The following is a 27006-nucleotide window of genomic DNA, read 5'->3' as shown; positions in this document are numbered from 1 at the left end:
AATTTTAAAAAGCTTTAAAGACATGAAAGAAAACTCAATTATATTCAGAGCTTTTGAAAAGTTCAGTCTACCAAAGAAGCAAGTCTATTACATTTTTAAAAATTGACTTTTGGAAATGATACATTTTGTATATCAGGAGCAACATACAAAGTGAATGCAATCTTAAAATGCCTCTTGATATTTTATTCTGTAAAAGTATTCACTGATAAAAATGAGAAAAAGACTTCAGAATAAGCTTCTAAAGGACAGCACAATGTGTTATTTTAGAATGGAGAAAATGTGTAATTATATAAAGTATATTTTATACATTTGTATTCATGGATTCAGTAATTTTATACTTTGAGAAAGATAATTATTTATTCCGTTTTCTCCTTAGCTTCTCATCCTAGTCACAGTGCAAGAGGTTGCAACAGAGTTCATCAAAATCTGAAATTAAATGCTCTAAAGGCTGCGTATTTAAAGTTACTTTTGAAACAGATTTTAAGCCAGATGAGTATATGGTAAAGAGAGAGAACATGTATGAATAGATTCTGCATTTGTCCTTAAATAGTGAATACTTAGTACCAAAAAATACCGTCTACATATCTGTGATGATTTAGTTCCCTGAGAAAAACAAATATTCATTACAAATGCTCAATCTTCATGGGAATCCACTAATTTCTGTATTTACTTTTAGGTTGTCCTTACTATAAGAGGGCATTTAAATGTTCTCCCATTTAATTTTATTTCACTGCCACATGCTTTTTAAGTTCTAAAGATTTTACACCCTTATCTGGGCATTGCAGCTCTGCAAATACATTGAAGCTTCCAGTGATGGAAGCTGGAATGTGACAGTGATGAAGCATCAGTACCTATAATTTTCCTCTGCATCCCTTGTTGAATTAAATAGTATGCAATGCACTATCCCACTTTTCCGTTTGTCTCCTTGCCCTCAGGCCAGTCTGCTTGCCAAGCTAATTAAGATTTAAGAACTGCAGCTCTACTACTGTGATTTCAAAACCAGCTCCAACTGAAGGTTGCAGAGTTAAAGTTTGAATCTTAGAATTGAGAGGGGTGACTTATTAGTGCACTAGTCAGCTAAGCTACTTTGAATGTCTAGCCTAATCTCCTTCAGGTTATAATTTAGCATGTTTTTGCATATCTCACTAATAGGTCTGAAGCCTTTCTGCTAGAAATGTAGGGAAGGCTTTACAATGATAATACAGGAATCAATAAATTTTAAAAATCAGTTTAGCACATGTCCCTCTTTTGTTGTATGTTATTAATGGTGGAAATGATAGATATATCTATACATCAGGGCACTGTCATTTTGAACATTTACATGTTCATTTATTAGTAACTTGCAAGATATTTAAATATGACTAGGGTGAGGAAAAAATGGCATTTTTACTGTAGTTAATTTACCTTAGTATTCATTCAAATGAAGTTTTTATAGCTAAGAAAACAATCTGCTTTCCTACATTAATTTAATTTAATTACTGTCATCTATAAAAATATCCGGGCATTCTGATATAATAGACTGTGATCATTTTATCTTATAAATAAAGCTATGTCTTGTTAGAAAAGTGGAATTAACTATAAAATTTCAAATATTCAGTTAGCATACCTTTTACCCCCTGGTTTCTACAATAAGTTTATAAGGAAGGTGTGCTTAAAGTCTTAATTGCTGAGCCTAGCTAGTAAATGGATCCTCTCACAAAGGAAAATGGAGCTTCTGGATCCTTATATTCTATAAAATCTGAATGTTAGAAAGAGCAGTGTGCTAATGAGTAATGTGCTAAATTGCCTCTGTTTCCTTCAGACACTTAAGGCTTGCTTTAACAGTGCTAAATGAGGTGGGTAATAAAAATACACCATTTCCATTTGCTTTCTAGTTCTTTTAAGATGTTAAGTGCCCACAAAGAAAATTTTTATCTCAGTCTAAGATAGCTTTGACTCTGAATTTGTGTATGGTTTGAGGTATTTGGTAATTTATTTTAGTTAAAATTCTATACTACCTTTGTATTTTTGTTATTATTAACTTATTGAGTATCCTATTAAAACAGGACAGTCAAGTTAAAATGGATTCCCAGGAGCTCCCTAACCAACCAGAATCAGAGTCAAAAATTAACTAATACTGGAGGGGTTAAAAAGACTCTATATGAAATTATGCACAATTTTGCCTGCCTTTATTGCTTTCAGACAGCTTCCATATTAGGGAAAATCTTTGATATTGAGGCTGTTTCCATAAAAATAACATGTCAGTATAAATATTTTTTTGTCTCTTAAACAAGTAATTCAAGAATGACACTTTTTTGAAATGGTGGTTCATGAAGCAAGAGAAAGGCAAATCAAGGGGAAAAGTATCAGTTGCCCCATTTCTAATGAACTCACTAAGAGAGAATGGTAACCACAATAAGTTTATGTGATTAGATCCAGCTGTTTAAAAATGGCCACAGAAATCATTTAAAAACTATATTTTAGAGTGATAGTACTGAACAAATAATTACTCACTCCTCATTTGTGCTTTCCTCCAATTATAATTCTTTCACATTTATTTGCAAGATTATCAAACCCAGTCTGCTCCTTAATTAAATCTATTTAAACATATAATGAAAATGAATTTATGCTACTTAATTCAAGTTTATTCCTTTGCATTTTTAATCATTCCAGATTTTTCAATTTTCAAATTGCTGAAAAGTCAAGAACTCCCAAATTTATGTTCTCAAATTCTCAAATATAGGTCTATAATCTTACCTCTACCTCATTCATCTATGAAACAAAAAAGAATTATTTCAATATTAATTATTACTTGCTCTGGTCAAAGGGGGTTTTGTTGATCTCAGGTTCAGTCCCAAGTTCAGTAATAGGGACTAAAGTTCAAGAAATACATCTTAATGAGCATTCCTTCAGCCCATCTCAATAGTTGGATTTTTAAGTGAAACTATTACATCATAATTTAAATCCCATGGGATTTTACTATAGCAATGTGGTCTGGAGACTGAAAGTTATCTACCAGTAAAGACACTGTCATACTTAACTGTTAGAGTACATGTGAATATAACAGTTGAAGGGATACAGGCCCTTATTTTATTACTTTGAGAGATAAAGCCAGCTTTACCAAATGAATCACAAAAGAATTTGATAAAATCTTGAAGTTTTCCTTAAAGCTAGGGTACATAACTTTTAGAGTCTTAGCTACTTAACACCAGGACCTGAAGAATAGAAATTGCTACCAAAAATGATTAAGGAAATATTCAAGTAACAAAAATTCCATGTTATTACTATCATTGCCAAAATCAGTTAAATAATTTTCCAAAGAGATAACAGCTTTGAAATATTTTAAATACTCTATGTATACTTATTTTTAATTTCCATAGTTAAAAGAAAGATAAAGGCTATTTAATGTATGTTTTCATCTATGTAAGTAAAGTTTCAAAGATATCCATTTGCCTATTTTTAATTCTACATGCTTTATATATTCCTTCTTCTGCATATAATAATTAGAGAGTGGGGGCATATTCAATGTGTTTGAAGAGAATAGAACAACTTCTATAGATTAGACAAGATCTGTTACCTAAAGTCAGTCTATTGCCAAGGCAAAGGTTAATATTTGGATTGATTTGTTCAGAGATACATCTTGCTCAGATTTTATTTTACAGTCAGTTAGGCAGATTGCATTTAATAGTAAGTGTGGTTTGCAGATTAAATATATGTTCAGAAAATGGGAAACTGCTAGTTTTTGTATCTTGTAAAAATGGTAATGCCACAATTAGCAAGGTCATATTACAAAGTACAGACTTTACTCAAGCTTAATGGATCTAAGGATATGCATTCATCAGCAAGGAAGGATTTAGCATAAAATGACATGTAAATGAATTGATGACTGATCATAAATTAATTTTAGTGCTGAAGATGTAATAGAGACACAGCAAGATGCCACTTTATCATAGTATTTTACTGCTTAGTAACATTTGAGCAACTACTTAATGTTCTGTGTGCATTTTTTTCTTTAGCAGTTGGAATAAATTTAAGAATTTTTTGGCTTTTCAGCAATTTGAAAACTGAAAAATCTGGAAAGGTTAAATATGTAAACAGAAATAAATTTGACTAAGTGGCATAAATTCATTTTCATTATATATTTAAGTATGTATTGATAATGCATTCAGCTATAAAGTGTCAAAATGGTATGGATTGCTTACCATCTTTTATTTGAGATTTTCTAATAGAGCAGTTTTGACCACCCATACATTACTTGCTATATTTTATTCTCTATTAGTGCATTTTTTTTACCACATATACACTTTTATTCAAATTTTTCATACAAAAGTACTTCTAATCAATCAGTTATGGTGCTACTTTCCTCATGGGAAGTATTCTTCCTAAGCCCTTTAACAGTTTTGATAAGAACTTAATAAGTAAGATCTAAAGGAGAAAGATGGAAAGTCATAGTATAGACAGATAAACACAGGAAAGTGAAATTTTTCACAGGAAAGAAGGAAAATAGTAGGTTTTAAAGATTTTCTTATTTCATCAATAGGGCTAACCCCCTTTATTTATGGAGACAGAAACACCTCTTTCCTTTAGTAAATTATGTAGTGAGTTGCTTTGGCCAAAAGCCAACACCTCTGACCAAACCTCTGGTGATAAGCCTTCCTACACCTTATGAGTCAAGTTCTAGGTTGATCAATAATATGTTTGCTGCTGGGCCAGTACTTGAAGCTGTTGCAATTATGTTTTATTAATAAGCCTTTTCTAATTTTTTCTTCCTTCCTCCCTTTTTTGGGGGGAGGGTGAAGCTCTAGACCTTTAATTTAAACGGTTTAGAGAACTCCCAGTGAGGAAATTCCTTCTAAAGCACATCAATAACTGTTCTAACTTGTAATCTTAGGGAGTTGTCTGTGATCCTGAGAACTTAAATCACTTTTGCAGTTTAACAAAGCCATCCTGTATCAGAGGTAGGGCTCAAAATCAACCTTTCCTGACTCTGAGACCAGCTATTTATTCACTATGCCACATTTCCTCTCAAAAGTGATATTTAAAAGCATTTGTCCCCAAATGGATGCATGCCCCCTACCTTACATTTATAGATTGCTTTCTCCTTATCCATCTTATAGCCCTGATTTCCTCTCTGACTTTAAGGGAGGGATACATTAGACATTCTAAAATACCTAAACAGCTAAGTTATTATATGCCTTTGGGAAAAAGTGAACATTTTGACTTGTTAAGTATTGATTTCTGATTTGTTTATCCATGTAAAGCTTGTTAATCAATTAATCTATCTCTAAATATTTATTAAATGTTTATTATGTGCCAAACACTGTACTAAGCACAGTAGAAACAAAAGCAAGAAGGAAATATGCCCTGCTCTCAAGGAGCTTACATTCTAATGGTAGAAAGAACATGTATTTATGTAGGCATATATAATATGCATATACATATATATGTACATACATACCTTTATTATGGTTATATCACATTTCTTTGTTGCCATTATCACATTCTCTATTTTGAGTTCATTAGGAGCTAGCACCACCATCAAACAATCAATATGCACTTATTAAACACCTACTATATGCCCCAGCCCAGTGTTAGGTCCTTAGGATACAAAGACAAAAATGTCCCTGCTGTCTAAGAGTTTCTATTGAGGGAGGTAATGCGCATATATATACACATATATACATATATATATATATATATATATATATAAAACTATCTATCAAATAAATACTAAATAAATATATATAATGGTATGTAGGGAGAGAGAGAGCTCTGGTGGACCAGCAGACCTTGTTAATGCAGTTACGTCTCTTGGTTATGGTACAGATAGAAATTAATGAAACACAAGAATGCATAATTGAAAGCTTTTTTGTACAAGTGATGTGACCCCCTGGCATCACAAATATATAAAAAACAGCAGGCAGTGGAGTTAGGCAAGGGAGATGTTGTTAGTCTCCATGAACCATACAGGATTGCACCTTCAGAAGGTTATACTAGCCATTGCTGGAGTATTGTTTCTGAGGGTAGAAGGAAGACAGAGAACTCTTTTGGTTCTACACTGGATGTATCCTTCCCCTATGTTTGAAAACTGTCCCCTTACAAACCATCTTTCTTGTATACCCCTTGCTTGTGTTGGGTCAGTGATTTGTACCATTCCTTTATATGGGCTTAGGACAACTCCCACAATCTTTCAGGGTAGGAGGATGCTAGCATTTGGAGGGAGAGAGGGAGGGAGGTTAGGAAAGGCTTCATACAGAAAGTAGTAGTTGAGTCTTTACTGTAGTAGGTGCTAGTCAGTTCAAAGCATAGAGAAATGACATGGAGTGTCACATGTGAGGATCAGTAAGAAGGGCAGATTGGCAGAGAAAGACACTTTTGGCCCTTCCTTTTTTTTTTTTTAAACACTATGCCTTCTCTCTATCCTAAAAACCATACTGTAAGTCAAAAAAACAAAAACAAAAACAAAGGTTTCATTGACTTGGTTAAAATGCTGTGAATTATCAAAAGATTAGACATATCCATAATGAAAACTCTTAATTATGTTTCTTTGAATAATTTTGTTTCATAATATCATTAAGACATTAATATCAAGCCTGAGTATAACATTAAAAGATGTTTCTGTAAGAAATGGTACCAAATGCAAAATCAGATGGATATAATATTCTGACCTAGTGCTTAAACTTCAATCATTTTGATTTCCCAGCCCCTTGTAACATTGTTTCAACTAAGATAATATTTTTATAGAACTAATTAATGGCACTAGGTGGAGGCTACTTGTCATCTTTATACAGGAAAAATTATGATTTTATTCTTGGCCATTTTGTATCACCTATATAACTGCTTCAACTGTCTGGGTAATAAAGTATTGTCTATAATTGCATTGTCCATTTATAAAATATGTTTATATGAAGAAAATTGGTCATTGCTTAAAGAAAAAAGAGAACTAGGAAGAATTAAATCACATTTTTCTTAAAGCATAGGTTTTATGAATGAACAATAAAAAACTTGAAGCAACTCTTAACATCCTTTCAGTATTTTAAGAAGTATATTCACTTCTAAAATCTTTTGTGACCACTAACTGCTACATTTTGTTTTCTCCTATCTACTATAGTATCATGTAGCAAAGTTCATTGCATCATTTCTCTTTTCATTTTTGTCTGATGGTCCTTGACTTGCAATTATTAGATCAAATATTGTTCTCCCTGAGGTAGCTCAGTTTTTTCTGTTATCTTACCTTCCTTGCAGCTGTTTGTCAAGTGAACTGTGTTTGGAAAGTAAAAAAAAAAATTGTGTGATTTTGGCAAATAGAATCAATACTCAGTCATTCTCTCTGCCACACTTAATATGCTTTAAGGCTGACAGATCCTTCTCACCCCTTCAGTTTCTGTTTGTTGTTGTTATTATTGGGGTTTTTTTTGTTTTTTGTTTTTCCTTTTTAAATCTTGGAAGTGCATGAGGCTGTATTATGGAAGCCTGACAATTGATTGAAACTTATGGATTAGTTTAGAATAACAGTCTCAAATATATTATTGTCTATTAAATAGTAGAGGGGAAAAAATGAAAAGTAAAGTACTTCATTTTATCTTTACATACCTGTGTGTGTTCCTGGAATTCCAAGTAATTTTAGAATTTAGAACTATTTCATGCTGTGCATTTCTTTTATTTGGGGAATATGGTGCTATGTCTTTATCATGTCACATTGATACCTTATCACTGAAATTATTTAAGTAATATTTTTGAAATTAATGTTTGAAATTAATGGTGTAGTTTAAGAGCCCATTTTGCACTGATAAAGCAGCACAATACAGTAGATCGAGAGCTGGCATTGAAGAAGGGAAGACTTGGGTTCCAGTCCCACCTCTGACGTAAACTACCTATGTGACCCTGAACAAGTCACTTAACTTCTCAGTTGTCTTTTAGGCAATTCTCTAAGACTATAGGTTGCAGAGAAGATGCTAACATGTTTTTTTCTCATTTGAAGTTCTTTATATTAATCAAATCACAAGAGCAATGATTGATCCCTATCCCTAAAGTGTTCTATATGGCATCTTCTCTGCATCTTGCTGATATTATACAATATACAAACAGATCATAAATGAAATGTATACAACTCACTAGATAATTACATTTGTTTTTAGGTTCAATGGTAAATGGATGGGGTTCTGCATCTGATGAGGATCGTAACTTTTCTAGTCATAGATCTAGTGTAGGTAGCTCCTCAGATGACTCCATCTTGACCAGCAGCAGTTTTGCACAAGCACTGGTTGCAGCAGCAGATAAAGCTGGTTTTAGGCTGGATGGAACTAGCCTTACAAAAACAGGTTGGTAGATTTGAAGTTGCCAATTTCTGCATGAGGGAACCTTATGCTATTCACACTGAGCTTTTTTCATCCTCTTAATCATCTTTCTCCTCAAAGGATCTGGTTGTAAGGCATTCCTTTAACATGCATGAAAATAAGTTTGGGTGAATACTTACCACAACTCTAGTTAATATAAGTAATGCAGAGCATCATTTGGTCTTCTAATTATTCCCTTTATTCTCCACTACTTGATAAACTAACTGATATGTGCTTCTTTTTTATATTGCAGCAAAGCTGCTACTAACTTTGCCATTATTGTTTGGTAATATATACTTTGCAAAATCCTCACACAATCAGTAAACTTTCTAGTGATAAAAAGTGCTCAACTTTTATCTTTATTACTGTGCCTCTAGCCCAACTCTTTTGCAAATACATTTTCTAGGAAGACTTTCTAAGCATGGGGTGAGTGCATATAAGTTTGTCAGTCTAACAGGGCAAATGCCAGATAGTTTTGTTGTTTGGGATTTGTTATTTAATCCAATATTTTTTTTACTTTATTTTACAGGATGCTAATTAAAAAGAAACCTACTGCATTTGCAAGTTAAATTTAATGGTGTTTATACATAGTTTTTTTTAAGAATTCAGTTTTTGCTTCTGAAAGTAATAGTATAACTGGCAACTTATTTTTCACTACACCAAAAAGAATCTTGTTTTTTGCTCTAAGAAGTTATCATTAAATTTTATTTTTGTCTTTCTTAAAACAAAATAGTTTCAATAACCCACTTGTGTGTATGTGTGTGCCCAGTATAACTTCGCTTACAGTGAGAAAATGCCCTCTACCAAGGCAAATTAGCAATGCTATGTTTCTTATAGTCTTAAGAGAATTGGACAGGTCCCTGAATGTTTATGTGCTTCCCCAGGATTACATAGCCAATGTGTTTCAGAGCTAGAATTTGAACCCCAAATGTGGAGATTGACTCTTTACCAATTACACAAAGTTCCTCTCATATAGAGTCAAGAAGACCTGAGTTCAAGTCTCACCTATAAATCATAGATTGTGTAGACTGAGGCAAGTTATTTGTACTCTCAGTGTTTCAGGTATTTCTGTAAGGCTATAAGTTGCAGAGCAGTTTCTGATCTGAAACAGCAGAAGATAGACAGACAGACAGATAGCCATCTAGCTAGCTAGCTAGATAGATAGGTGCTAATTAAAAAGAAACCTACTGTACACATAAATAGAGAAAGAGAGACTCCTGTGTCTAGGAGTTACAGAGGTTTATTTTTATTTAAACCACAGTGTAATATAAGATAATGGTTATTTGAATTATTTTCTTGATGAAGTTTAGATCAGAAATCGAATGTTCATCAAGTGTTTTATGTGGTATATACAATATGTAGAAACAATTTGAAAAGTCAAACTAATAAATCAGGTAGCATAAATTCATTTGTTTCATGTATGCTAATATTAGTAAAACATTAAGCAACATATCAGATTGCCTTAAAGATAAGCAGCTAGATAAATGTGTTTAGAATAAATATTACCTATTTATAGGAATAGTAATGATAGTTGCTCAACTTTGGGTAGAGCTTTAAGCTTTATAAAGTGCTTTCTTCATAATAATCCATTTTATAATAAAAATAAATGATAGCTGCCATTTATGTTATTTTTTATAAGAATCCTGTGAGATAAATAGTGTATTATCTTGATGTTATAAATGAAACTCTTGGTAACTTATCCACACTCACAAAGCTTGGGATATCAGAGTTAGTGCTGGAACTCAGGTTTTCAGACTCTAAATCTATTTTTCTTTTCACTATGCCAAATGCTATGATGTAGAAGGTATGCATGCTAGATTCTATATGATGTTAAAAGTATTATCCATCATTTTTTTTGCCAATATAATACTACCATCTTTCCTTGAATAAATATAATACATTAAACAAAAAAAAAAACAACCCAACAACGACAAAGCAATACAATGTTCATAAATGTTTGAGAAGTTAGAAGTGGAAATTCATGACTAAATGCACTTTATACTCTATATTCTGATATATAATGTACTTTTAAACTGTTGCATATCATATACCTTAATACGACTGAAGTGAAAGATTCTATGGAAAAACGGTAGAACACAACTGACTGATAAACATACTGTATGTTTGTGGGGGAGGGGGTATGGGATGCAGCAAGATACAAAGAGTGCCAGGCCTAGATTCAAGAACCCTTATCTTCAGTGAGATCCATTCCAGCTTCAGACACTTAACTAGCTGTGTGACCCTGAGCAAGTCACTTCACCCTGTTTGCCTCAGTTTCTTTATCTGTAAAAAGAGCTGGAGAAGGAAACTTCGGTATCTTTGCCAAGAAAACCCCAAATGGGTCACAAAAAGTCAGACATGACCGAAAAAGTGAAACAAAATGTTTGTGTGTGGTGCAGTCCAATGAACATATCTAAGTAAATATTTCTGGGAAGTTTTTTTTCTTTTGGTGGAATATAAAAGCTCTCCATATTTTTCTAAGAATTTAAGAATATAATTAGACTAACCTAACATTTAATTAATTTTGGAACTTTCTCCTTTAATGTCAGTAAGAAAACAACTGAATGTAGTGAACTATAACTTATGAATATAATTGCCCTAGCTTATTCAAAATCTTAGACATATTGAACCCAAGTTTTGGGTAGTCAGATTTTTTTCTTCTCCTTTTTTTTTTTTTGAAACGAGTAGCATATTATTCTTTGTTGTGTTTGATCAGAAGAGTACCAAGAAAGCAAAACATTGTCCCTGAGAGACAATCTTGTTAGCTTATCTTTAATCAGAGTAGATGTATAAAGGCAAAATCCTTTTTGTTATAATGATGTTTTGTATTTCCCATTCCCATTGTCTTTCGTTTTAGGCAAAGCATTCTCTTCTTCTCAAAGACCTCGACCAACCAGTCCCTTTTCTACTGACAATAACACCAGTACAACGCTGAATCAGAGTCAGAGGCCTAGGCCCTCTAAAAAACACAAGGGAAGTAAATTGGACCAACCCCCACTGCCTCATCGCAGGGAGGGAATGACAGATGGTAGGTTTTTTGTTTTGTTTTATTTCGTTTTACCTCATTGCTATCTCCAAATTGGGAAGCTAGAACAAACAATGTAAGTGGATGTGATAAGTTGGTAGAAATCATATTAATTCAAGTCACTTTCTTAAGCACTGCATGTATAAAGATCAAAAATGACCCAGACCTTGCCCTCAGAGAGTTTGTAATTTAATAACTACTAAATAAGATGTATATATACAAAGAAATGTCATAGAAGGCAAAATATGCTAAGAGTAGAGGAATTTAGACAAAGTACTATTTACCTATAAAAATATCTAGCTCTGTGTCTTGTTTTAGTGAAATACCTTATGTAAATATAAGCCATTATGAACAGAAATTATCTAACAAGCCTATTAAGACACCTTCCCCTGCCCCCATTCATTTGGAATCATTTGGAATTCACCATTAGAATAACAGTTAAACAAAGGAGTAAAGGAAAGAAGATATACAAAGCTAACTTAGCAAATGGATTTAATTAGCTTCTCAAACCATTTAGGAGGGGTTAACGAGATTAATTATAGACCCCAAGAGTTGATAGATATCCCTTGTCCAGGCTCTCTAGCCCATATTACATTCCTAACAGGTGTTAATCTAGACTTTATTTGAGATATACTGTAAAAGAGTATTAATTTTAATTCATTGCTTGTCAAGGAAACCCAAAATAAAGAATATTGTTTATTGTTATTCTCAATCAAGTACAAATTTTGTACTTCATTTTTACAAAATAATACAGATTATTCAAAAAGATCCTGTTAAGAGAATTCAGCAGCAAGAATTGTACCACACTAAAGTATGGTATCAGAAACCACATCATAACATCCACTTGGAAAATAGTTTTCCCCTTGGTGGAGTCTTGCTGTGTGGTACTGACACTTAATAGATAAACGTTATTTTGCTTCATTGATTTTTGAATGATAAAAAAAGTGTCACAATAACTCTGGCATTATGGATTTAACATTAATATTTTATGAGGTGAGAGGCAACATGGCATGGTAGATAGGGAACATCTGAACTTAGAGTCAGGAAGAGCTCTGCCACGTACTGGCTGTGATGCCCTGAGCAAATGACTTTATCTCTTAGTGCTGTAGGCAACTTCAGGTACCAGTAAGTATTCGTTTGAGATGGGTTCCTCACTGGGAATCCCCCTTCACCAATAAAATCACTGGAAAGTCACAAAATAATGTACACATTTACAAAAATCAATAAAACTCATTTAGTATTATTCTCCAAGAGTATAAATCAACACTAAATAAAATATTAGATGCTCCAATTCTAGAAGTTGCAACACCATAAAAATGGAGAGTTGGAAGCCGAATTCTACTCCACCTCATCGATTAAATTGTAAGCTTTCTAACTTAGCTTTGCATTCCCCTACCACTCATATCAAGGTCATGGAATTGCTCTTATTCACTCTTCCATGTCAATAATGGACTACTTACTACCCTGACTTCATCACTGAGGAAAATATAGTTAAAAGGTGAGATGAATCAACATCAAACAGAATAATGATTTAATTCAAGTATAGCATCCTCTTACCCAGTAACTCAAACTAATTTAATCAATAACTTTATACTTTTATCTTTGCTCCATCCATTCACTCTTCATTCCATTTATTATTGTGTGGTTTTCAGTTTGTCCATATCAAAGTATGTGATGGACTTCTTTTTTGCAGTGCCTAAAGAATGTAACTTAATTGTAAAGTTAGAATATCTGGAATCAAAATTTCAGCAGGCTTAAGCAGCTGCCATTATTGTCCATCTAAAAGTTAAGCATTTCTAATGGGAAGTGGGTATTCGAGTGGGGAAAGGGAAGCCAATAGAAAGCTTGTACAATAAAATACAATTTTATTTGGCAGATTTCTAGGTCTTCTTTCAATGCTCAGCACTCAGATACTCATGAAAGATTACATCTATATTTGTAACAGATCACTGAAGACAGCACCGAATTTAAAAAATCGCTAAATTCATGTAGTACAGCATAATTTGAATCATGTAGTACAGCAGACATCTCAATCTGGAAATAATGTTTTATTCTGGAAGAAATGTTCCACATACAACTTTCCTCCCCCAGACACTGACCCTGTTATCTTGAATAATTAGTAACTCCTAATTTAACTAGAGGATATACATGATAAGTGGGAATAACATTATCGCTTAGGGAGCTCCCCAAACAGATCCTCATGAGGTATAATCTTCATCACTTCAATTAAAGGATAATATCACATCAAAATAAACATGACCTAATACTTCCTCTATAAATTAAAAGAACTATAAATTTTCTTTAAAAGTCATTTGAAAGAAGCTCCTTACAGAACCTTAAGGAAAATGTGTACTGAATGCATTCAAATTTCCTTTTAGATAACCATGTTGGTTCAAAAAAGAGGAAATTACTAAAGAAAAAAAAGGACAGAAAAAAGTGCACACACACACATGCATATAAGTTGAAAAGGGAAAAAATATATACATTGTACAAAATATTAGAAACTTTTGGAAGTAGTCTCTCCTCACTATTTTACTAAAAAGCTCTCCAGATTAATACAGAGAAGATATAACAAAATGAACAAAAGGGGAAATGGAGAAAAAAACTATGACAGAAACTTTAAGAGATTTCAAAATAAAAAGCACAATTTTGACCTGAGTGAATTTTTAGTGCTAGTAGAATCAGTCAAAAAAAAAGGATCCTATCATATAATTTGATATGGACAAATTAAAAACCACACAATAATAAATAGAATGAATACAAAAGAGGGACAGTAGGATTTCATCATGAATAAATATGTGGATAATAAAGAATCTAGGTATTTCAAGAATCATTAAGAGGGGAAAAAAACAAGAAAGAATATTAGAAGAACTAAATACTGATGTTATCATCTTCATGTTTTATAAGAATTATAAATATGCTATCTGGAAAAATTAGCAAGCATTTTTATTTTTAAATCTCTTATTATGTGCCAGGCACTGGGATACTACACACTTAGAGATACAAGATAAAAAAGAAATAGCCCCACTTCTGAGGGAAATTCACACTCTTTTGAGGGAAATAATATGTACACAGAAAAGTAAATACAAAAAAAGTATATTCAAATAACACAGGGCAGGTAATTTTGGAAGGGAATTGAGGGAGAGATATTAGTATCTGGGTAAATAAGGAAAGACCTCATGTAGGCAATGGCACTTGAGCTTAGCTTAGAAGGAAGCTAGGAATTTCAAGAGGCGGCAGAAAGGAGGGAATGAATTTCAGGAATGAGGGACAACCTTTGCAAAGATATAGATGCAGGAGATGTAATGTAGTATGTGAGAAACATCAAATCAGAGTTTGTCTAGATGTTAGAGTTCATGAAAAAGAGCAATGCATAATAAATCTAGAAAAGCAGACTGTGTTCAGATTGTGAAGGGTTTTAAATGTCAAATAGAGGAAACTATATTTGATCCTAGAAGCAACAGGAGACACTGGAGCTTAGAGAGCAAGAGAATGATATGATCAGAATGGTTTTTTTACAAGTATAGCATATTTTTGGCAGCTCTGTGGAGGATAGATTGGAGAAGAGAGTGATTGGAGGCTGAGAGACCAATTAAGAAACTTTTACAATAATCAAGATGAAAGATGGTAAGGTCCTGAAGTAGGGGTCGGGGGAGGGTAATATAATAGAGAGACAGGGGGAAGATATCAGATCTGTGGTAGAGATGGAATCAACAAGACTTTTCAGATGGTGGGTGTGGACAGTAATGGTGAATGAGATTGAAGAGTCAAAAATTAATCAAAGGTTATGAACCGAGGTGAATAGAAAAATGGTGCAACCTTTCTAGAAAAACGGAGATTAAGAAGAGGAGTGGTTTTGGGATAGAAAGATCTATTTTAGATACATTGGATTTGAGATGCCTATGGAAACTTCCAGTTGAAATTTTCAAATAGGTAATTGGTAATATAGGAATAGAGCTTAGGAGAGAAAGAAATTATGCAGATTTGAGATTCATTTGTATAGCGATGACAGTTGAACCTATAGGAACTTACTATATTACAGAGAGAGTATTTCGAGAGAAGAGGTCTCAATACAGGACCTTTGGTTGATGAGCAAGAAAAGGAGACTTCAGAAGGAGCTGGCAAATAAGAGGATTGAGAAAAGTTGTGTCATGCAAATTCTGATAGGAGAGAGTATCCAGGAAAAGTAGGTGGTTTACTGTGTGGAATGTGTCATCAAGAAGGATGAAAACTGAGAAAGAACCATCGGATTTAGTAGTTCAGAGATCATTGGAAACTTTGAAGTTAACAGCTTATTCGACTGATGAAATGGAGGCAACTAGGATATGAGGCTTTTTCAAGGAGAAAAGATACAGTGTGATAATGTAGGAGAATGTAGTTGAGGGTTTTTTGGTGTTTTTATTTTTTAAGGATAGCACAGAAACCTGAGCAAGGAAGAAGCCAGCAGATATTGAAGAGATTGAAGACGAGAGATGAATTGGGGTTAGGTGACTGGAGTTGGTATAGTTATAGGAACAGACTGCCAATAGAGTCATGAGGTATAGGATCATGAGTATAAGTAAAGGTGTTAGTTTTGGCTAGAGAAAGTATCATATCTACCTCACAGTAAAAAAGAAGATAGAAAATTATTTCAAGATATTTTGAAATGTGGAATAAGAGAGAAGAGGGAGCATGACAAGTGGCCTCTTATTTCCTCAGTGAAATATAAGGTGAACTACTTCACTTGAGAGGGAGGGGAAAGGAGGTGATGTTGGAGGCCAGAAAGGAGAAAAGAAAGTTTCAAACAGCTACAGTGGGGAAAGTGATAGTCAAATTAGGGAACGGCAGTAGAGACAAAATTAGATAAATTTATATCCCAGTCAGAATTCAGTACAATCTTTGACAAAATGTATGGTCTTATTACAATCCTATGAAACATTCAATATGTACTCTGAGCATTAGTTATTACTTATAAAAATAAGTACATTGAAAAAATATAATGTATTAGTTGTAGCTCATTAGCTAATTCATGAAACACATAGCCAGAACTGCTTGTCAGGCAGAATGTTAATTGCATCTAATGAATGTTAGCTTAACCCCTGGACTGTTGTTAAATGTGCCACCTACATGGGTGCAGACAGTCAGCTGTCACATATGCTTGAGCATACAGTTCTTAATATCCCAAGGGCATCATTTCCTGCGGAGATCATCAGAGAAATTTTAGTTCTTTCTTGGGTGTCATTAAGACATGTTAGAAATCCACATCTTCTGTAATGCTGTTAATGCTCTTATGTGTTACGGCATGTCTGTTTTGGAAGACAATCTGAGGTGTGGGCAAGTAGAAAAAGATTGATTTGTGAGCAAACTCTGAACTACTTTCTGTATTCCTGGTAGGTACAGAATTTGCAACTAATAATGCATCCTATGCTAAGAAACACTTCTTGCTTTTTCCATTTCAAAAGATCTATTGCCAGAATACTGATAGAAAGTAATAAATGATTTTAACATTATGCATTTATGAGTCTAATTATTGATTTTATTTTCCTCTAATTAATCTTGCACCAGCTCTACCTGTATTGAGCCATTGTTTATCTTCAGCTTGAAGCAAAAGTATTATTCCATTACACTTTAGTTCACTCTAAACCCTATTCAACATTTTTAGATCTTCCACCACCACCAGATCCCCCACCAGTTCAGGGTTTAAGGCACCAAATAGGCCCTGGCCAACATGGTGGTAACATGGAAAATTCCGCAGAGAGAAAAGGAAGCTCTCTGGAGAGGCAACATGCATCCCCCATAGATGAAACAAAGAATTCATTGGATCTACACGCTAGAACCTCACTAGAGTGGCAGCGGGAAACGCAGGAATGGATAAGCTCCACAGAACATCAAGAAGATTTAAGGAGAGTCCCACACAAACAAGCCTTTGGATCAGGTGTGTGGTGATATAGTCCAAAACAAAGTGTAGACATTAATTTTTTTACCAGATGTTTTAATATGAAAATTATATTAGGATAAGTACAAGACAATGGGTTGGAATACCTTCACAAAGCAGGTCAGGAAAATTATCTTGCTGTCTTTCTTACCTCTCCAAAAGGGCAATAAAGTGAAAGCTACCTGCACCATCTGCTACCATACACCCTGATGGATTTACAGTTACTTTAATCACTTTGACTGAATTGATCAGACAATTTTGATAATTGCTCAGTTCAGACAAACAAGGTTCAGAATCATCAATTACTTGGGACTTTCCCTTTAACAGGAATAGTGGATCTAAGCCTAGAAGAGACCTTAGAGATCATCTCTTCCTATATTCTCATTTCATAGATGAGAAAAGTGAAGGCCCAAGTGATTTTCCATTGTCCAAGATCACATATTAAATATCAGAGCCAGCATTTGAGCCCAGGTTCTGACTCCAAATTTTGGGTTCTTTTTAATGTTATCTAAATTAATAAGTGAGTGGATTTGAAAGCTTTAATAGAATATAATGTTTGCTTTAATTGTTGAGTCATTTTTTCAGTTGTGTCTGACTCTGTGACCCCATTTGGAGTTTTCTTAGGAAAGATATTGGAGTGGTTTGATATTTCCTTCTCTAGCACATTTTACAGATGAGAAACTGTGGCAAATAGGGTTAAGTGATTTACCAGGTCACACAGTTAGTCAGTATCTGAGGCCAGATTTGAACCCACAAAGATGACTATTCTTGACTCCAGGCCCAGCCCACCATCCACTTTGCATCACCTTTTGTTTAATAGATAGCATTTATATTCTAATTTAAGGTTTGTAAAGAGCTTTGCAAATAAGATCTCATTTTAACCTCACAACTCTAATGCTGTTGTTATCCTTATTTTATACATGAGGAAACTCGTTCAGGGTCACACAACTAGTAAGTGTTTGAGGTAGGACTTACACTCAGATCTTCTTGACTCTAACGTGTAGTACACCATCCACTATACCACCCCTGTAGTGCTTAGGTTATCTGGAAAAGTGACCAACTTACCTTTGTCTTTGTGGGTACAACTTAATTTCTTCAGCATTTGGCAGAAATAATATATCATAGATATGTATTTTAAGTAGCTTTTCTGAAACAACTCTTCTGAAATCATAAATCCTGAAGTTCAGATAATCTTTTTAAAAAAATACATTACTCATTTCTTATGCAAATTGAACCAACCTTTTCTAGAACTGAACCCTAGTTCAGTTTTGGAAACTTTTTTTTTAAAGTAAAATTCCAAACTGAAGAATTTTTAAAGATAAAGCAATTGCAATCTATAAAAGATGGTGTAGTTAAAATAAAAGTGTACTGACAACAAAAGGGTAATAGTAGAATCTATAAAATAATTCTTATAATTTAAACTAAAACAAAAACTACATTCCTTTCATTCTTAATGAAAAATCTAATCAATTTCATTGAACTCAAGGTTATTTTCAGATCTGCTTTAGATAAGCAAACTATGATTCATTATGTACAGTTCTCTTTTATAATGAGTCCAAATTTTATAAATAAGGTAAAATAATTTTTATATCACCAGGACCTAAGCAAATCTTTCTTGGATCTAAATCTGTTTACATGTAGAAATTTCTGAAATATTGGGGATTTATTTGTTAATTTTACTAGATATTGAACCATCAAGCAAATTATTGTAAATTTCAGTTTCAGAGGGTTGAATGCCTTCTCCATCCCCAGGCAACTGTTTTTTTAGCCCTTTCTTGTACTTCTTTTTCAGAGGAGGCCCTGGTACCCTACAGTAAGCCCAACTTCCCATCGCCAGGTGGACACAGCTCGTCAGGAACAGCTTCTTCGAAAGGATCAACTGGACCTAGAAAAGGCGAAGTCTTGCGGGGAAGTCACCAGCGCAATGCCAGTGACCTTCTTGACATAGGCTACATGGGATCCAATAGTCAAGGACAGTTTACAGGTGAATTATGTAAGTAGTTTCTAATTATAGCTTAGAAGTGGCTATAGTTGAAAAATAATACAGAGGTAACAATTTGTATGAATGGAATTAGAAAATGAAAGAAACTCATCTTGACTGTCAGAGAAAATTCAGATTATTATTTCTGAACTGAGTCCTGGCAATAACCCAGATCTCTTTATAGCCCTAATTGAAATGTACATTTTTTACCACTTTTTTATTACAAAAAAAGTTAGTTTTAATTTAGACAGTCTTATTCTTTACAAGCATGAGAGACCATATGTGTCATGTCAAACTGAGCTCAAGTTTGACTTCAGACACATCCTGACTTTGTGACCCTAGGCAAGTCACAGTGGATAGAGCTCTGGGCCTGAAGTCAGGAACACCTTAATTCAAATTTAACCTCAGATACTCTCTATTTGTGTGAACCTGGGAGAGTTACTTAACCTGTTCGTCCCAATTTCCTCAGTTTTATAAAGGAGGAATTCTACTTCATAGAATTGTTGTGAAGATTAAATGAGATTATATTTGTAAAGCAGAGTGCCTGGCACTAGTAGGTACTCAATAAATACTTATGCCCCCTGAATATCCTCAAGCAACCAAGACTACAAATTACAAAACAGGTGCCAATCTGCATTTAAAGACAAAGTTTCCTTGCCTGCAGTTCCCTGGATTGATGAAATTAAGAGTCCACTCCACCTCCTTCAAACAAACAAAAAAAAAAACCCTTAAAAGTCTGCAAAAATTGTAATTTACTTTTTAATTTTTCCTCCATTTTACAACTGAATTATAAGGAATTGGACTTTTTAAAGGAGCTTTAGGAATGGCCAATTCCACATTTTTGTTGCTCGATCATTTTTCTGTCATGTCCAACTCTTTGTGATCCCATTTGGGGTTTTCTTAGCAGAGATACTGGAGTGATTTGCCATTTCCTTCTCCAGCTCATTTTACAGATGAAGAAACTGAGACAAGCAGGGTTAAGTGACTTGTCTAGGGTCACATAACTAGTGTCTGAGGCCAAATTTGAACTAGCTGCTGCTAATTGTTCCGTGAGTCCTGTAAACTAAATCTAGATTCTAGTCCTGGGGAAAAAAATAATACTTAGTGTCATGTGTTTTCTGATACATATGTGGCAGAGATAAATATAGAAAATAAACAAATCTAAGTGTTTCTACTAGAAAGAGAGACAAAATTCAAAGAATCTAAACCCAAATTTTCTTTAAAAAAATCTTTCTGCCATCACAATGTACACTCACAATTTGTAGTGTTCCCCAAAACAAAAGACATAATTCCATAATCAAGATTAAAGAGGACAAAATTTAGGTAACAGTTAATATTTATCAAACAGAACAATAGTCACCACTTTCCATGTACCCTAGAGAAGCATTTTCCTAAAACCATTCTATTCCTCTTTAACAACTTCCTCTATCTGATTAAAGGTGAAGTTAAGAGAGATTTCTATTAATTGAATTAATCACAGACCTAATTCCATCTCAGCTAGGTGGCAAAGTGGATAGAGCACAGGGAGTCATAAAGATTCATCTTCTTGAGTTCAAATCTGTCCTCAGACACATACTAGCTGTGACTCTGAGCAAGTCACTTTAACCCTGTTTGCCTCATTTTCCTCATCTGTAAAATGAGCTGAAGAAGGAAATGGCAAGCCACTCCATTATCTCTACCAAGAAAACCCCAAATGGAGTCACACAGAATCAGACACAAAACTGAAACAACACAACAACAAATGAGATACTTCTATCAATTGAATTAATCAAATTCTATATCATTATCCATGTTTCAGGGAGGAGTCTTTCCTGGGCTGATTTGACTTTTCCCTTTAGAAACTAATTAATTTTTTGTTAAGAATGATGTCAAAAGATTTCAGTGCAGGACATTGTTTCATAATTGACAGTTAAAGAAATATTACTAAAGCTTCTCATTCATATTAATTAAACCAAGAACTTTAAACTAAAGTACTATTCATATAGATTAGATAAATAGCAAGATATAGATATGAGCCATATATATGTATACACACACATATATGGCTATGTATGTGTGTATATATCATTATCTATATCTAAAGAGGGAAATGGAAATGGTTGAGCAGGAAGAAGAGTGTTGGCTTCAGATGCTTCTACAGAGCTTATCAAATAGTTACTTATCCTAGAAACAGTTGATTTATAGTTTTTATCATTTTCAGACTCAGAATTTGTGGTTGATAAAGTTCACCTAATTCCATAGACATTGGGCACCTTGACATTGGGACCAAGACTTTGAAGAAAATCTTAACAGGAAGGGTAGAAACCTAAAACATATTATATAAGCAAAGATTTTGACTCCATTCTGATCTTATTTAATTGAACTCAGCTCTCAAAGAATTCACTTGTTTGCCGTAGATAAGAAAAAAAGTATCAGAGTTGGAGTCGAAAGGCCTGGATTTAAATCTCATTTTATACACTAGCTAGATGTATATCATAGAAATGTCATTTAAACTGTCATGGCCTTAGTTTTCTAATTTGTAAAAGGGAAGTAATAGAAATATTTACACAGAGTTATTGTGAGTAACAGTACTTTTAAGTACTTAAAGTACTAAATAAATATAAAATATTATAGTATTAAATTAATTGAATTTCCACATTTTCTTAGATACCTAAAAAAATGCATAAAAATTATTAAATGTTTACTTAGTGCCAAGCACAGTGTTAAACACTGGTGATATAAATAATAGAAATTTTTCTCCCTATCCCCAGAATCCAAATGCCCTATTCAACTTTGCTGAAAAAAATAATAAACCTATCTGGCACAGCTTCTCAAAATTACTGAATTTATAGAATTTGTAGTGTTTATACCTCAAGCTGTAGTTTTTTAGTAATATGGAAAATACCATATTGATAGAGAAGATCATATTCATGAAGAAGAAAAAGAGACTATTGTTATTATTATAAAGGCCAAATCTGGTTTTGCCTTTTTTTAAAATTTCTGTCATAGGTTAAATGTCAGTGGTTGTTGGCAAAACAAGTGGGGTTTCCAAAGAAGAAAGTGGTTACCTTAAAGAAACTAAGGAAATTTCTAGTCCTTTGATACAAGTTCAATCTAGTTAACAGAATGTTAAGTGCCTACTATATGCCAGGCTCTATGCTAAGCACCAGGTGTACAAAGAAAAAATATTCCCTCTCCTCAAGGAGCTTACAATCTAGCAGGGGAAACAACATGCGAATAGATATGTACAGAGAAGTATGTACAAAATAAATTGGAGATAATCTTATATAGAAAGCATTAGCATTAAGAGGGATCAGAAAAGGCTTCTTGCAAAAGTGTGGTTTTAGCTGTGACTTGAAGGAAACCAGGAAAGCCAGGAGGTATAGATGAGGAAGGAGAGAGTTTCAGGCATGGAGGACAGTCATTGAAAATGCATAGAATTAGGAGATAAGAATTTCTTGTTCTGGGATATGCAAGGAAGCCAATGTCATTGAATCTCAGATTACCTGGAGTATGTGAGATGGGGATACTACAAAGGTAGGAAGGAATCAGGTTATGAAGGACTTTAAAAACCAAACAAGATTAGATATTTGTTTCTGGAAGTGTTAGGGAGCCACTGGAGTTTCCTGAAAGCATGCAAACACAAGAATAATCTTTTTTTTGTTTTGTTTTTTTTTGTTTTGTTTTTGTTGTTGTTCTGTTTTGTTTTGTTTTGTTTTAGTGTTGGTTTTTTTTTTCCATACCAACTTGCAGCCATTATACAATATATGCTGCTCCATATAGAGCTTCTAGATATAGGTGGCTTCTAGAAAGCTACCTCAAAGTTGGCAAGGAGGCAAAGCAGAATTCAGCCGAATTCTTGCCTGATTTGTTCACATAGACACCAATCTACAATGAAATTCCTCATGACTTCAAAGAGGGTTCATTTTCCAGCTCCTAGGGGATCTTACAAATGTTTAAAAATATGTTTCTTTCTTCTTCCTTCAACATAAAGCTAGTCCTACATTTGGTATCCATAGGATGCATAACTCTATGCATGTTTTCTTAATAGCATTTGCAAATGTTTATTTTTCAAACCTGTGATTTTACTAGTGATGGAATTTTCCATGTGGAAATTCTCTCCACCAATGCATATTAGCAACATATCTTCAGATTATATTCTCAGACTGTTGCCTTGGAACACTGAAAACTTAAGTGACTTATCCTTGACTGTACATATAATATGTGTTAGTGACAGTAATTGAACCCAGTTCTTACTGACTCCAAGACCAGTCCTCTGTCTACTATACCACACTTCTTCCACATGAATGATGATCCCTTACATTTATGTAATGTTTCAATTCAATTTAACAAACTTTTATTGAATACCACCTATGTTGAAGGCACTGTGCTAATTGCAGGGAGTATACAGATATAAAACGCTTCAGTCTCTGTCCTCAAAGATCCTCAAAGTCTACTAAGGAGAAATATCATTATATTTGATCCTCAGAACAACCCAAGCAAATACTTATCCCTGTTTTACAGATGAATAAACAGATGCTTTGAGACAAGTCAATGTGACTTATCTGCAGTTGCACAGACATTAAATTGCAGAGGTAGGACTCACACAGGTCTTTCTGGTTTTGAAAATACAGAACCTCTTTTTAAATCAGAAAAGTAATGGGGCAGAAAACATAGGAAGAAGTGATTAACATAAGTAAAGAGTATCATGGTTTATGCAGACCAAGGGAGGTCTATGGGAAAGAAAGAGAATAAGCATTTATTAAGTACCTACTATGTGCCAGACACTGTACTAACAAAAATATTATCTCTTTTGATCCTCTGGGGCCTAGTACAGCTTTAAAGGCCTTCTACAAACAAGAAAACCCTTAAATGGCCAATGTGCTCCAAAGTGGGGACAGCAGTCAAGTGTGGGATCCAGCTTTATGTGAATCTCCTCTCCTAACCTAATTCATGCCATTTCCCCACCATCTCACATTTTCAGTGGGTCTTCCAATCTGATTTCTTGAAACGTTGAAAAATATATTGTGTAACTGTACCAAAAAAAGTCTGTATTCTATCAGATTCATTGGAGCAACCAATAGTCTCTGTATGGAAGATTGCTAAGGCACAGTGTAAGGAACATTGCTAAGGAACAATGTAAGGAACATTGCTTGGAGAACATGGTAATGTTTAAGATAGAAGTCATGAGTACCTTTAGTAATATGTTGTCATCCATGAATGTCTCTAAAGCTGCTTTGAGCCTACTTTTATTTTTTAACTAAATGATTATAACATTTCTTCCTTCTAATGATCAACATGCCTTAAACTGATTTTCTTTCCCCCAATTAAGAATAGAACTGGAAATAGAAGCATAACAAGTATATTTTAAGAAATTGCTTTCATGAAACTAACATTAACTGTAAAATGTGTCCAGCTTAGGTTATTGAAGTGACCACTTAAGTCATCTGCTTGGCATAATTCTTGCTATTATATTTTTTATTAATTTTTCTTTCTCTCTCTCTCTCTCTCTCTCTCTCTCTCTCTCTCTCTCTCTCTCTTTCTCTCTCTCTCTCTCTTTGTATTAGAGTAGTTGAGAAGAGAAATGCAAAGCTGCTCTGAAGGACCATCAGGTCTGAACTCATGGAAGTGATGACACTAAACAGTGCAATGAACAATTTCTTTATTTATGTACTATTAAAAGAATTGTAAATGCAATGTAAAGACACACAGCCACACATATCCCACAGATATTTTACTTGTATTCTCTTAAAGACACCATCCACCTTAACTATTTCTTGTCAGGAGTATATAGAAAAGAAAGAAAAAAAATCACCCTCCAGGATGAAAAGGATTTTCCTCTGTATATAATTTCTTTTGTTGCATTGCTATGCAAGTTCACTGTCTTTTTAGCTATGTTCATATTACTGTCTGTTCTTACTAGTCTGTTGTACTATATGTGAATTAATAGGCTGTGGTGCCATATATTAACTTTTAATTGTGTAACTTTTATGTTTAAAGTTTGCACTGCAATTTTATTTGGTGATAAGCACAAATCTCTACTCCTCATGACATAAAGAAAAAAGACTGAATGTGAAGGGAGTTTATTGTACTGTAAGCTATGTTGAATAATGCAGGATGTAACTGATTATGTTATATGGTTTTCCATTGGGGTATAGGAACATGTAGAAGATGAAAAGGAAAATTGATGTTGGCAAAGGCTTATTTGAACATCAGGGACTAATTCAATTAAAAAAAGCAAGATGGCTGCTTTTACTGTTTTAAAAAGTATATGGGGTTCAAAAGAAAGGTGTTCAAAAAGAAAGGAATGAATATATATAAAATATTCATATAGCTATGATATACTTGATGAAAAAAATAAGGTTATTTGGAGTGTCAGTTTTTACTTGCCCAAATATGATTGAACAATATATGATATAATATAAACAAAATAAATTAAGGTGTTTCACTAAGGCTGTATTTATATTACAGTTTTAAAGCATTTTGTGAATTACCATAATTAATCTCTCCAACCCATTAAGTCAAAATATGATGTGAAGTTCCCCAGGGAAACAAATAATATAAACTCTAGAATATCTATCAAGTAGTTAAAGATGTAATTTATCACTTGATCATACTCAGGCTTCTTCCAAATATGAAATATGTTACAATATCTTGTTTCATCTTTATAATACATGCACAGTACACTAGAGGATAGAGCTGCATCACTGAAATTCATAACTTTTTTACAATGCAATTTACATAAAAATATGTTTTATTTAATTAAGAAGTAAAATGTATTCCACCAAACTTGTAGTCAGATTATAAGTGCTTGAATAGCAGTGCCAAGAGTATGTTCATTTCATGGTAAGTAGATTTCTTGAAATAAAGCTGAACATTTTCAAAAATTGGCTCCCAACCAAAAAAATATAGTTGATCCACTTTTATGAGTGAATTGAAAAAAAAGAGATTAACAAGAAAACAGTGCATGTTTATATGCTTTTTGAATAAAGCCAAACCTTGTAAGTGGACATTAATAACAGCATCCTGCTTTGTCATTTGTTTTCATGACTCAAAATAATATTTTTTTGCAACTCAAGTATGAAGAAAATCATTAAAATTTTGAAATAGCTATTAGTTGTTGTGCATATATAAAAATCAATCGAAGCAAAGCTGTCTTGAAATTCCCAGTTTTAAAGTTTGCCCACATGGCATATTCACATTTTTAGAGTCTGCTTAGGTCTATTCTTTCTCATTACTCTCCAAGAGGATTCACTATTCCTTTCAATAAAAAGTTTGGCACCAGTTCTGCAACAAGAGGGCCTTTTAAGTCCACACTTAAATATTTTGTTGGCTTTAATTCCCCTACTTCTACTTCTCATTATATTAGCAGAGTAGTTGGCATTGTCAAATTTATTTCTTCCCTTTACTTTTCCTTAACCCATACCAATATAGGCAAACATTAGGAACCAAGCTGTGCTTTGGGGGGTGAAGAAACATCTGTTCTTCACTCCATACCAGTGACTCCACAATGGACAATAAACAGAGTTCATGTTCACTTTTGGACATACCCACATTATCCTACCCAGATTGTTTTGTAACATCAGCGTCTGCAACTTTAGTGAGTTTTGTTTTCCTTCTGATATGAAAGAGTATCTGATAAAAGTGTGAGCACCGCGTTGGCAATGATAACATGAACATCCAGAGACCGTAAGGCAGAGGGATTTCAGACTATGGTGTTTGCAATGCCAGATTTGAGTGTCTTCATCCACTCTATTTGAAACTTTTCAGCCTCAGAGTTTGATTCATATCT

General features: G+C 33.7%; 1 protein-coding gene across 2 annotated transcripts in view; it reads left to right on the top strand.

The window, feature by feature from the left end:
- The window catches only part of ROBO2 (roundabout guidance receptor 2), a 633674-nt gene extending 608102 nt beyond the window's left edge, over positions 1-25572 (top strand). The window contains exons 24-27 of one of the 2 annotated variants that reach the window (XM_027874186.1): positions 11173-11343; positions 16982-17254; positions 19047-19238; positions 24787-25572. In XM_027874186.1, coding sequence (XP_027729987.1) covers positions 11173-11343; positions 16982-17254; positions 19047-19238; positions 24787-24815 — 665 coding nt within the window. In that variant the 3' untranslated portion in view covers positions 24816-25572. Of the gene's footprint in view, positions 1-11172; positions 11344-16981; positions 17255-19046; positions 19248-24781 lie in introns of both variants that reach the window. The other variant, XM_027874188.1, reaches the window with a different exon arrangement.
- The last annotated feature ends 1434 nt before the right edge of the window (positions 25573-27006 follow it).

Source organism: Vombatus ursinus, unplaced genomic scaffold (genome assembly GCF_900497805.2).
Source record: "Vombatus ursinus unplaced genomic scaffold, bare-nosed wombat genome assembly UNPS02014805.1, whole genome shotgun sequence".
Classification (NCBI taxonomy): Eukaryota; Metazoa; Chordata; class Mammalia; order Diprotodontia; family Vombatidae; genus Vombatus; species Vombatus ursinus.
The sequence above is the reverse complement of the archived record's forward strand: the minus strand, read 5'-3'. Positions and strand labels throughout refer to the sequence as shown.